The sequence below is a fragment of the Bubalus bubalis genome, chromosome 21, assembly GCF_019923935.1.
Source record: "Bubalus bubalis isolate 160015118507 breed Murrah chromosome 21, NDDB_SH_1, whole genome shotgun sequence".
In the NCBI taxonomy this organism is placed as follows: Eukaryota; Metazoa; Chordata; class Mammalia; order Artiodactyla; family Bovidae; genus Bubalus; species Bubalus bubalis.
In genome coordinates, this window is record NC_059177.1 from 15,365,368 (window position 1) to 15,377,539 (window position 12,172).

At 41.5% G+C, this 12,172-nt stretch overlaps 1 protein-coding gene across 16 annotated transcripts in view; it reads right to left on the minus strand.

The window, feature by feature from the left end:
• Window positions 1-12,172, minus strand: part of ANO10 (anoctamin 10) — a 216,592-nt gene that overhangs the window by 86,154 nt on the left and 118,266 nt on the right. The window contains exon 12 of one of the 16 annotated variants that reach the window (XM_044933553.2): window positions 5,760-8,298. The exons of the other annotated variants lie outside the window; for them this stretch is intronic. Within the exon in view, the coding sequence (XP_044789488.2) occupies window positions 8,293-8,298 (6 nt within the window). The 3' untranslated portion in view covers window positions 5,760-8,292. Of the gene's footprint in view, window positions 1-5,759; window positions 8,299-12,172 lie in introns of those variants that run through there. 16 annotated transcript variants of the gene reach the window in all.

Here is a 12,172-nt window from a genome sequence, read left to right on the forward strand (position 1 = left end):
TAACTGTTATTGGATGATTATAGAACATGGATAAGTTAAATGAATGACAGCTATGTTTTAAGGGACAAGAGGGATGAATTGGGAAGACATTATAAGGTATGTATGTACTAACTACATAGCAGGTGGTATTGTACTATTTGAAGGTGGACTTAGATGAGTTTAAACTCTATGGCAATCACTACAACGTTTTCTTTAAAAAAGAAGTACAGTTAACAGGCTAAGAGAGGAGATAAAATGGAATCATATAAAATGCTTAAGTATTAAAACCACAGAACACAGAAAAAATAACACCTGTAGCAAAGAGAAAACTGAACAACATGGTAGATATTAATCCAACTACATCAATAATCATTTAAAAATGCACAATCTAAATATACACGTTAACGGACAGAGGATATCAGAGAGGATACAAAGTAAGGCTTAACTATATGCTATCTGCAAGAAACCCATCTTACACACAGGGACTCAAGAAAGGTTAAAAATAAAGGAACGTATGCCATTCCTAATGTCTAATACCATTCTCCAATTTCTTAAAAAAACCTTGAGTCTCTTGGTGAACTGGTTGATTCTAAGACTGGGCAAGAGATACATAAAAGGAGACTGGAACATCTTATAGTGGCAGAAAATAAATACACACAAACACGAGCCAACCAAGAGAGCCCCCAGTGGCCAAAGCTGGAACAATGTGAGCAACAAAATAAAGTAGTATTGTACAATAACCCAAAATACAAAATAAAAATCCACAAGCCTGGGTTTCCCAGGTGGCACAGTGGTAAAGAATCCACCTGCCAGTGTAGGTGATGCTGGTTTAATCCCTAGGCTGGGAAGATCCCCTGGAGGAGGTCATGGCAACCCACTCCAGTATTCTTGCCTGGAGAATCCCACGGACAGAGGAGCCTGGAGGGCTACAAAGTCCAGGCGGGTCGCAAAGAGTCAGACATGACTGAGCATAGACACACACATGCATCCATGAGCCTCTGCTAATACATATAAATGACCAAATAACTAAATGGGGAGAAGAGACAGATCTCCCTTGTGGAGAACTCCAAATAATTCATATAGATAGCCCTCAAGATCACTACACATTAGGGCTCGAGTGACTTCATGAAGCAAGGAATGCTTCCCACCTTCCGTTTCCCAGGGCTCATTAGGATATAGCATCCATGCCTACTCCTTGTAGAACTTACCAGCAATATCCTATTGTTTGATAGATGTTGCCTTAACAGAACATTTTATATCTTTGCCAGAGCAAGGAAAATAGAAAAGCAATTGCATAAAGGCAGTGGATGTAGAAGAAAGAGGAGTGGGAAAAAAATAGAGTGCTTCCAAAGAGACGTAACTTCATAGGACTGAACAGGGAGTTGGTGTGAAAGAAAAGGGCTAGAACTTTTTATAGTTACCCATTTAAAAAACAGACCAAAGATAAAATTTTACATTTTCCAATGACACACTTTCTTAGAGGAAATATTAGCTTGCTACTTTTCTCTTCTTACATCAACTAGATACGTTTAATGAACATTATTGTTAGAAAAGTTAAAAGAATTGAACTTACTTTTTTGGCAAAGTCAGATTTTCACTGGGAATATTAAAGTCCCCTCACAATTAAAAAATAACAGCTTTCCCAAGAGAGGAATTTTCATACGCAAATAATAATGGAAATGGCAACCCACTCCAGTATTCTTGCCTGGAGAATCCCAGGGACAGAGGAGCCTGGTGGGCTTCTGTCTATGGGGTCGCACAGAGTCGGACACGACTGATGTGACTTAGCAGCAACAGCAGCAAGCTTTGATAATAGCAAAAAGCAATTTTTCCTGGCTATTCTGAGTTTACCATAAATCTGAACATTTTAACTTTTTTTTGTCTTTTGAAATACCTATTTGAAGGTAATACAGTTCTATGATTGGGGGGTGGGGAAATGCATATAGTAAAAAATTTCCTTCTTGCTCTCGCCGCTGTCTGCCTGCCAAGGGTCATGTTGTGCTCAGGGGCCACTGATGGAAGTGCCAACTACAGAAGGTCACTCACCACCCTGTTCTACAAGAATGAATTCATTTGCCACTGCAGTCACTGACCTTCAACACACCCTGAAAAGAATGGCACAGAACAGACCTTCAGATAGATATTTTCAGGAGGAATTTTTTATGAACTTGGGTTCTTGCATTTTCCCACACTAAGACAAGCATTAAAACCATGAACTAAAATATATGTTCCCTGTGACTAGCAGCAACCTTGTTAACAAGATGTGTGCTTGATTACACATATCCATAGCCAAGATCGCCTATATGCTTAAGACAGGCTGGGATCTGTGACCTGAGACCCTTTGCTGCAGTATTTGCACCTGACAAATGTTTCCAAGCAACAAAATACAAAGAATCTATAAGGGCTTAAAAATAACTGCATGAATGTGCAGCTGGGGCAACTTATGGACAATAAGATACAAGAAGACAGAAAAAACCCAAATGCTCCTTATGAAGAAACTGGAGCAAAAACAGGATGTTGGGAGCAAAAGCAGGGACTGCCCATTCCCCCTGCACTCAACACCACCAAAGGGGTGGGCAAACCCCTCTGGCCCAACTCCTAGGCATAACCCTACCCTTACCCCCACACAAGGAATCAGATCTCCTCCCAGCCTCAGGGAGTAAGCATGTGTTTTTGCTGTCCCCCTCTACTGCAGTATGAGTCCCAATAAGGCCTTGCCTGAATTTCTTGTCTGGCTTCTAGTCAATTTCTAGCGATTGGAGAAGGCCAAGAACTCTGGTTGGTATCATGCTGACCTCCTCCCTTACTTCTTCAGAACAGTTTCTCAGGGCTATCCCAGAGCCTATCCCAGAGCCATAGTCCTCAGTAAGACACTGGATAATCTCAACTCACACCTCTTACATTGTTAGTTGCTTTTTTCCCCCAAGTCAACACAAGTAAATAGGACTATACTATTGTTAATCTTCATCTTAACAAAAAAGGAGTATACAGCAATAGTGTTCCGCATTTTTATTTTTATACATATTATTGGAGCTCTTTTCATATTCCTACATAGAAAGCATCCTTAATACTGAACCAGTGATGGACATTTATGTTATTTTCAGTATTTGGTTATTATTAGGGATACTGCAATGAATATCCCCATATGTTTATCATTTTGTACACATGCCAGTATACTTGTGGGATAAATTCCCAAATGTAGAATAGTTTTTCAAAGGATACATGTTATTGTAGTTTAAGCAGATTGTTCCAAACTGCTCCCTGTGTGGTGTTGAGCCAGTGTGCACTTCCAGCAGCTGAGTTCGAGGATGCCTGCTCCTCTGCAGCAGGCTGACTCGGGATAATATCCCTCTTGAGGATTTCCAAGAGGAAATCTCTTGGAAAGCTCTTGTCACCTGTCTGATAGGTGACAGCCTATGTTTCAGTTTAGTTTCACTTTGCATTCCTTACTCAGTACTGTTGAGTATCTATTTATATGCTTAATAGTCATTTGCATTTTATTTGTGAACTTTCTGTTCAAACTGAAAAGCATCTGAAAAGACAGGGGTTGAAGAAAAAGGAAAAAGGAAGGAGAGGAAGAACAAAGTACACTTAGTTTTGTACAAGCACAAAGAACTTGACTTCTATCTTAAATTTAATGTAATTGATATTAGAACATGTTAAATTATAATGATTTTTTTTTACTATCTTAAGAGATTTTATTTTTAGAGCAGTTTTAGCTTTGCAAAGTAATTGCACAGAAAGTACAGAAAGTTTCTATGTCCCCTTCACTCCCCCCAAAGGTTTCCTCTATTATTAACATCTTATGTTACTGTGCTACATTTGTTACAACTGAAGAACCAATATTGATACATTATTATTAACTAAGGTCCACAGTTCACATTTGGGTTCACTGTATGGGTTTTAACAAACTGCATAATGTCAGATCAGATCAGATCAGTCGCTCAATCGTGTCCGACTCTTTGCGACCCCATGAATCGCAGCACGCCAGGCCTCCCTGTCCATCACCAACTCCCAGAGTTCACTCAGACTCACGTCCATCCAGTCAGTGATGCCATCCAGCCATCTCATCCTCTGTCGTCCCCTTCTCCTCTTGCCCCCAATCCCTCCCAACAATATCCACTATTAATAGTTTTACCACCATAAACATCTGTCAGCCACCTCCTCATCCCACCCACTTCCCTCCCTAACAAACTCCTGACAGCCACTGACCTTTCTCCTGTCCTTCTCGTTTTGCCTTTTGTAGAATGTCATCTAGGACTCATAGAGCATGCAGTCTTTCCAGATTGGATTCTTTCACTTAGTAATACATACTTAAGGTTCCTTTCTATCTTTTCATGCTTGATAGCTTATTTCTTCTTAAGGGTGAAAGCACTCCATTGGATACATGTGCCATAGTTTATCCAGCCATTCACTGAAGGGTATCTTGGTTGCTTCAAAATTTTGGCAATTATGAACACAGCTGACATAAACATTCACATGGAAGTTTTGTGTAGACATAAATCGGGTAAATATCTAGGAGGGCAATTGCTGGAATGTATGGTAAACCTATATTTAGTTTTGTTAAGAAACTGCTAAACTGTTCTCCAAGAGGCTATACCATTTTGCATTTCCCACTAGCCATGAATAAACTGTTGAGTTTATTTATGGGTTGTTATGTTAATTTCTGGGTTGTTATGTTGAGTTTTAGGAATTCTTTGTATATTTTGTATACAACTCCTTCAGGAGATATGTCTACTGAAAATATTTTCTCCTAGTCTGTGGCCTGCTGTCTTGTCACTCATTACCTTTTGAAGAGAAGTTTTGTAATTAAAAAAATTTCAAGTCCATCTTATTTCTTTCATGCTTTTGGAACTGTATAAAAATTCACTGCTAAACACTAGGTCATCTAGATTTTCTATATTATCTTCTATAAGTTTTATAGTTTTTTGTTTCACATTTAGGTTTCTGATCCATTTGGGGTTAATTTTTGTGAATGATGTAAGGTCTGTTAAATATATATACATTCACGTGTAATTATGTTCAGTTGTTTTAGCACCCTTGCATCCTGAGTTGAAAAGACTATCCTTTCTCCATTAAATTGCCTTTGCTCCTTTATCAAAGATCAGTTAACTGTTTATTTGAGTCTATTCTGTTCAACTGATATGTTTATCTCTTCTTTCACCAATACCACACCATTTTGATTTCTATAGCTTTATGGTAAGTCTTGAAATCAAGAACTGTCAGTCTTTCGACTTTGTTCTTCCTTTTTCAGTACCGTGTTGACTATTCTGGGTGTTGTGCCATTCCACAAAAATCTTTAGGATCAGTTTGTCAAGATACAGAAAATAACTTGATGGGATTCTGATTGGGACTACATAGAATATATAGATTAAGTTGGGGAAAAATTGATATGTTAACAACATTGAGTCTCTTCATCCATGAACATGGACTATCCAGACAGATTTTTACTTTATTTCATCAGAGTTTTACACTTTTCCTTATTAAGACTTTGCACGTATTTTGCTAAATTTATACCTAATTCAACTTTTATTTTGGTACTAAGGTAAGTGGTGATTTGTTTTTTATTTCAAATTCTAATTTTTACTGCTAGTATATAGGAAAGCAATTGACTTGATCTACTAATTTTCACCACTGTTTTTAGAGTCAAGTAGAAAAAAGTCGTCCATATGTTGGTGAATGCAAAATAAAAATACAGAAAATCTGATCCCTGAGTCTGTGAAAAATAACATATTCGGCTCTCTACCCATACCAGAATCACACATCTTAGAGAGTTCCCATAATGATAAAGAAATTTTATATAATAACTTTTCCATTTGTGATACATTTGTAAAACTCAAGCAGCAAACTTGAAATAAGATTCCTGAACAAAATACTCAAGCCACATGAACTAAAGTCATATTAAAATGTTGATGAGAAGAACATGCATGTAGTCTCGTGATGCAATAGAGCAGTAGGTTATAAAAACACTTCTATTAAACTGTGCTACAGTTCTGAAAAACTGCATCATGGTCATAAATTCTTTACGCTTCTAATCCATTCACAGATGAACTTCCATGAGTGGATTAGATATCTGACAAGTCCAGGTACAGTCTTTTTTATTACTTTTACTTAGGCTTTATAATATATAGTATTAATAGTATATATATTATTCCAGGGAACTAAAATTACAAAATCATAAAGGGTTTTGGAACTCTTAGCTGTTCCGTCAGAGTGAGTGAATGGAAGTAGCTTTCAGTTGTTGGTGGTTTTCTACTCCCAACCGTATAAGGCAGTTTGGCCATCTGGTAAACTCTCAAGATTTGGTACTAAATTATTTTTCTATTTAAAGATCCACCCTCAAAGGCTAAAAAGTCAACTGTACAGCAATTCTAAACCAAGCTTACCTTATCTCTAAACAGGTTCTCCTTTAAAACAAAACAAAACAAAACAAAACAGCTCTGATATATGATGTATCATCATCCCATTTGAAGTGTACAATTCAGCGGCTTTTAGTATATTCAAAGAAGTGTGATTGTTGCAACAATCACCACAATCAAACACTGTCCTCACACCTCCAGTGACTTCCCTGGTGGTTCAGTGGCTAAGAATTCAACCCCTGGTCACAGAACTAGATCCCACACGCTGCAACTAAAGATCCTGTGTGCCACAACTAAGACCTGGTACAGACAAATACGTATTTTTAAAAAATGTTACTTCCTTACACCTCCAGAAACATCTATTCCCTTTAGCCATCATTGCTTCATGATCCTCATCTCCTGGGACCCTAGGTAATCATTAGTCTACTTTCTGCATCTATAGATTTGTCTGTTCTGGACATTTTATATAAATGGAACCATACAATAGATGGCCCTTTGTGACTGGCTTTTCATTTAGCATAATGTTTTCAAGTTTCAACCATATTGTACAGCATGTATTAGTAGTTCATTTCTTTTTTCCGTCTAATAATACTCAATTGTATGGACTAACCACATCTTACTTATCCACTGGTTAGGGGATGGACATTAAGGTTGTTTCCATTTGGGGTCTGTTATAAAAAATATTACTATGAACACTGATGTACAAATGTTTCTGTGGACACATATTTTTGTTTCTACTGGGCCCACATATAGGAGTGGAACCGCCACACTAAAGAAAGGTGGCAGAGGAAAAGCAGGTGATATAGGGCCCTGGAAGCCAAATGAAAAAAGTGTTTCTAGGAGAGGGGAGTCAAGTCAAAGTAGAAATGAATGGTTAAAAAAAAGATCATGAAAGAGGTGACTGCGTGTTAGCACTAGTGACCTTGAGAGTGGCATCTGGTGGAATGATGGTCCAAGAAAAAATGAAGAAGAAGAGCTGGAGGCAGTGATCATGGCCAACTTTTTTTAAAAGGAGTTTGTTTAAAGAAAAATGGGGCAAAAATTGGAAGGAGATGTGAGGCTGAGGTGGGAGAAACACCGGTATGTTAGTGTTCTGATGGGAATGATCCCATAGGAGAGGGAATGAGATAATGCAGGCGAGAGTGGGGGACTGCTGGGCCACCTGCTGGAGGGACCTGCTCACAAGTGGGGAGGTGTCCTTCATGGGGTACAGACATGGTTCTCCTGTAGTTACCAGAGAGGTGGGTAAACACGGGCACAGGTGCAAGTAGCACAGGGGATGGGAGTTTTCATCTGGTACCTCTGTTTTCTCAGCAAGGTGAGAAGCGAGGTCATCAAGCAAGGGCAAGGGAGGGGAAGGAGGTAATGGAGGACTGAGAGAGGAGAAGGCATGGAGTTGTCATCTCAGTGAGCAGGAAAGATAACAGGCCATGAAAAAACACATGACCTGCCAGGCAGTGTTGAGGGCCACTGAGGTCAGCAACTGGGGGTTTAAACTGAGGCCAGTCACATGGCTGTATAAAGGGGTCAAGGGTATGACTGGAGGTGAGGGGCTGAAGTCAGGGGAGAGGTTAAAGAAGGCGGCTGCTATGGCAGTGAAGGAGGGATAGGAATATTTATTAGAGAGAGCAGTCAATAGCCAGACCCTTGAGGGCTCAAGGAGTTGGAGGGAGTGACCTAGGGAGGCAGGACGCACACAGTTGGCGGGATGCCAGGGCCATCTCCCTGGGCATGTTCCCTCCACTGACCCCTCTGAGGACCAGCTGAGTTAGCTCACTGCTCAGACTGGCTGGTTCGTCTGAGGACAACTCCTAGAACTGCACGGGCACAGCCTGCTTGATCTTCTCAGAGTCTCCGAGTAAGCTGAGTGTGCAAAATTTCCAACCATGACAACATGATTCACCACGTGCTGGTTCCGAACGCTTTTCTTCATTTTTGGTACCAGACTCTGTCTCTAGGTCTTAGGGCACAAAGATAAAGAAGACATATATAAACCAAGTTATAAAATCCTGTAGAGCGGTGTGCTCCAGTACAGTCATTCCAGAGCAAGGGCCAGCTGCAACAGGAACAAAGAATTATGTTCACTCTAATTTCTGTTGCATGGAGATGAAGAAAAGCAAAGAGAATTTTTAACATTAAAAAAAAAAAGCTTAAATACCTGCTACATGATGAAATACTTAATTTCTTTAAATAGAACTCAATGTACTACTTTGCCCACTCCTCAGATAACTCAGCTTGGTTCCCTCCCAGGAACTGAGCACCCACCAAGCAGTGACATAGTCACCAACACCTGTGGAGCCATTAGGAGGAAAGGAAAAGGCCGCTGAGAAAACAGACTCTTCAGATTCCTAACAGGAATTTCAACTGCACATCTGAATATCGTCTTTTATACAAATGTGTATATCTTAAAGCTCCAAAAGTTCAATGTTACACCAGTGGCACTAATTTTTACCTTTGGGATGCTAAACATCTGCTAAACCTGGGCACTGTCTCCACCTGTGCTTCAGTGTAAGCTTGTGTACGCATCCGCGAGGGAGCACATAGCAGGCTGCACAGGCTCATGAAGCAGTGGCTTTAGAAGCACGGAGCTGAGGCAGGTGTCCATCACTAGGAGCATGGATATGTAAATTCTGGTACATTCAAACCATGGAAATACATGCAGAAGACAATGAACCAGATTTATATGTGCTTTCCAGGTGGCACAGTGGTGGAGAATCTGCCTGCCAATGCAGGAGACCTAAGAGATGTGGGTTCGATCCCTGGGTTGGGAAGATCCCCTGGAGAAGGAAATGGCAACCCACTCCAGTATTCTTCCCTGGAAAATTCCATGGACAGAGGAGCCTGGTGGGCTACAGTCCATGGGGTGACAGAGAGTCGGACACAAATGAGCACACAGATTTATACATGGCCACATAGATGGGTATCATAAACATAACACTGAGCAAAAAAGAATTAGGTAGACATTGGGAGCCCAAATCCATGCACATAAATTAAAAAACAAAAACAGGCAACACAATTAACAAAAAATGAGTAATAAAAATGAGAAATATACCAGCATGGGTGCCTATGCTGGGTAAGGGCCACAGAAGTGGAAATTAAAATACAAACAAAGATGCCAGTGCCGTGAATCCAAGAGTAGGAACAACTTGATTTTGTGTGTCTGAAGTGGTGGTTGTCATAGGGAAGGGGAACAGCAGTTAGTAAGTATGGATTTTGTGTACTTGCAGATTTCCAGTATGTCTAGTCCTTGTAAATCATGCTCCGGAGACATCTACAATGTGCCGTGACCTGCACCCAACAGTCTACCACAATTCTATCACCATCCCATGTTTTGCTACAATCGTCATCTCGATGTAAGGATGATATTTAATAGGAACTAGAAAGCTAAATTAGCTCATGCTCAATCTAATGCAGAGTAAAGCTTTGAAATAAATTCAGAAAGAATGGTAGATGAAAAGACTCCTATAGAATTGAACTTGACACCGTGATGAGTAACTTAGCACATGAAATACCACACAGCAGACTCTGTAAACCACATGTATCCAAGCTCATCCTGACAGCTAGAGCTGACTGCAAAAATGTGTGTGTTTCACTTTAGAATAAGTACATGCTTCCTACAGGCTTCTGGTTTCTAACACACTTTCTGTTCTCTATCTCTAAACTAAAAATTATACCCTAAAATAAAACCAGCTACAAGGAGGAGACCAGCACAGGTGGAAATCAAATGAACTCCTGTGTCGTGAGAAATTGCCATTCACGAGGCTCCGGCTCCAGGGAGATGATACAATGCAAAGCCTGGGGCCGGAACAGCTCCCAGTCTGATCAACCAAGGCTCACGGCCCCCATTCCTACTCCAGGGGGAGGTTTTGTGTGATCCTGGAACAATTGCTCAGGTTTCTTTGCCTCCCTTACCCTGAGTGACACTGAGCTCCTGGCAACAAAGACAGCCGATGAATGAGCGCTGGAAGAAGGGTCAGGAGCTCTTGTTTCGTTCCCAGCTTATTACCTATAAAAGGGGCGATTACAACCAATCCCCACTGGGCTACATATGACCTCTGTTACTTGGAAAATAAAAATATGAAAACCCTGGAGACCTGTTATAAATGCTGATCCTGGAGTCCTTGTCAAGAGACCCCTTACAATGGAGACTATTGTTCAACAAGATCCATACAGCGGACAAATCTCCTTAAGGGGCTAAGACAGACACACTTGAGAAAAAACTGTTCTAAGGAGAAGTTGAACAAAGACTCCTCTAAACCTGTTTTCCTGTTCTGAGGATGTTCTTAGCACAAGACAAGGCGGCCCTGAGAAGCTTTTGAATTTAAGTTGAAATAATTTAATTTGCCCCACAAAATTCCTTCACATTCTCCTTTTGCTTACTGTAACAATAAAATATCCTGAAAATATTTCTACATAGACAATATTTCGACATGAATTCTCTCATGAAAATTATGAACCCCATTAACAACAAATGAAGTAGACAGGAAACACTAAGTATTAAACCTCCCATCAGTCTTAAACCAGTTTCTTGCATTCCATGAGCTTCTCAGTCCCTGCAAGGCTGAGAAAAGTCCCTGAGCATCTGAGTTGCACGGAACACGGCGGGACCTAAGGACACTCGAGTGCAGTGGCAGCACCGTCGGCGCAAGGCAGGCGAACCCCACCTAAAGGCATATGGTGGCTCCAAGGGCAAGGGCGGGCCGACCCTGTCACCGTGCACCTTCCCTGACCCACTCCTGCCGTGGTGTCACTTCATCTTTTGTTCTATTCTCTTGGAAGCTATCCCTTCAGGAGGCAGTGTGGGTGTGCACTTGGATCCCAGTTCCATCCTGCATGTGTCCCGGTAAGGGGAGGGTAACAAACCCAAGCACCACCCGTTCGGTGGATAACAGATGAGGTGGTGTTACTAGGGAGAGGCCACGTTTACACAGACAGAGTCATCGTGAGGAGGGTGAGGCTTGGTGACTGAATGTGGTTCCAGAGGGCCCATGGGAATACCCGTGTGGGCGCCGCTGTGGAGGAATGACCTGTGGGAGAAGCTCAGAGCAGGGAGTGGTGACTGAGGGTGCAGAGAAGGGGTTGTCAGAACCGCTAGGTCCCATCTGGGACCCTCCTGAGGATGATGCTTCTCAGCTGGCCCCAGAGGCTGGCGAGAGCGTCCCATCAGTGCCTGTCAGGAACTTCTACTCAGTCTTCCAATCTCTGTGAGTGAAAACCTGCCTTCTTTGCCTTGGAAAAGCTCTTCCCTGGATGGTGGGCGCTGATGGGGCAGGGGGCACTCAACCAGGACAGAAGGGACAGGGCTCCAGGCCAGTGGACTGGTTCTAATTTGGGCATTGCCATGGTTTGCTCCGTGAGCACACTCCATGTGGGTGAGGAGAGTGCCCACTCCATACCTCAAAAGTAGTAGGAATTCTAAATACAAATAAATGTAATTTAATTTTTTTAGTTATTACTACATCTCTGTAGCTGAGGGATGCAAGTATATTGTCCATCCCTATTTGTCCATCACCTTGGAGAAAAGATGAAAACCACTGAGAATCTTCACATCCATAGCTGCTAGGCAGGTAAAGAGCAAGAAAGTTATATGGTCTGTGAAAATCTAGAGCATGTGGGTGCTGCCCTCCCCCACCACCAGCAATGCCCACCTTCTGCAGAATGACTCCCCCAACATCCCCAGAGCACGACATGAAGCCGGGACCCCCATCACAGCACTGTCATGACACACAGAGAGTCTGCAGCCAGCCAGCAAGGGTGTGTACAAACAACTAGCCACAGCTGAAAAGTAACACAGAAACATTTACATGGAGCCTGCTGCTGCTAATTTGTTCAAG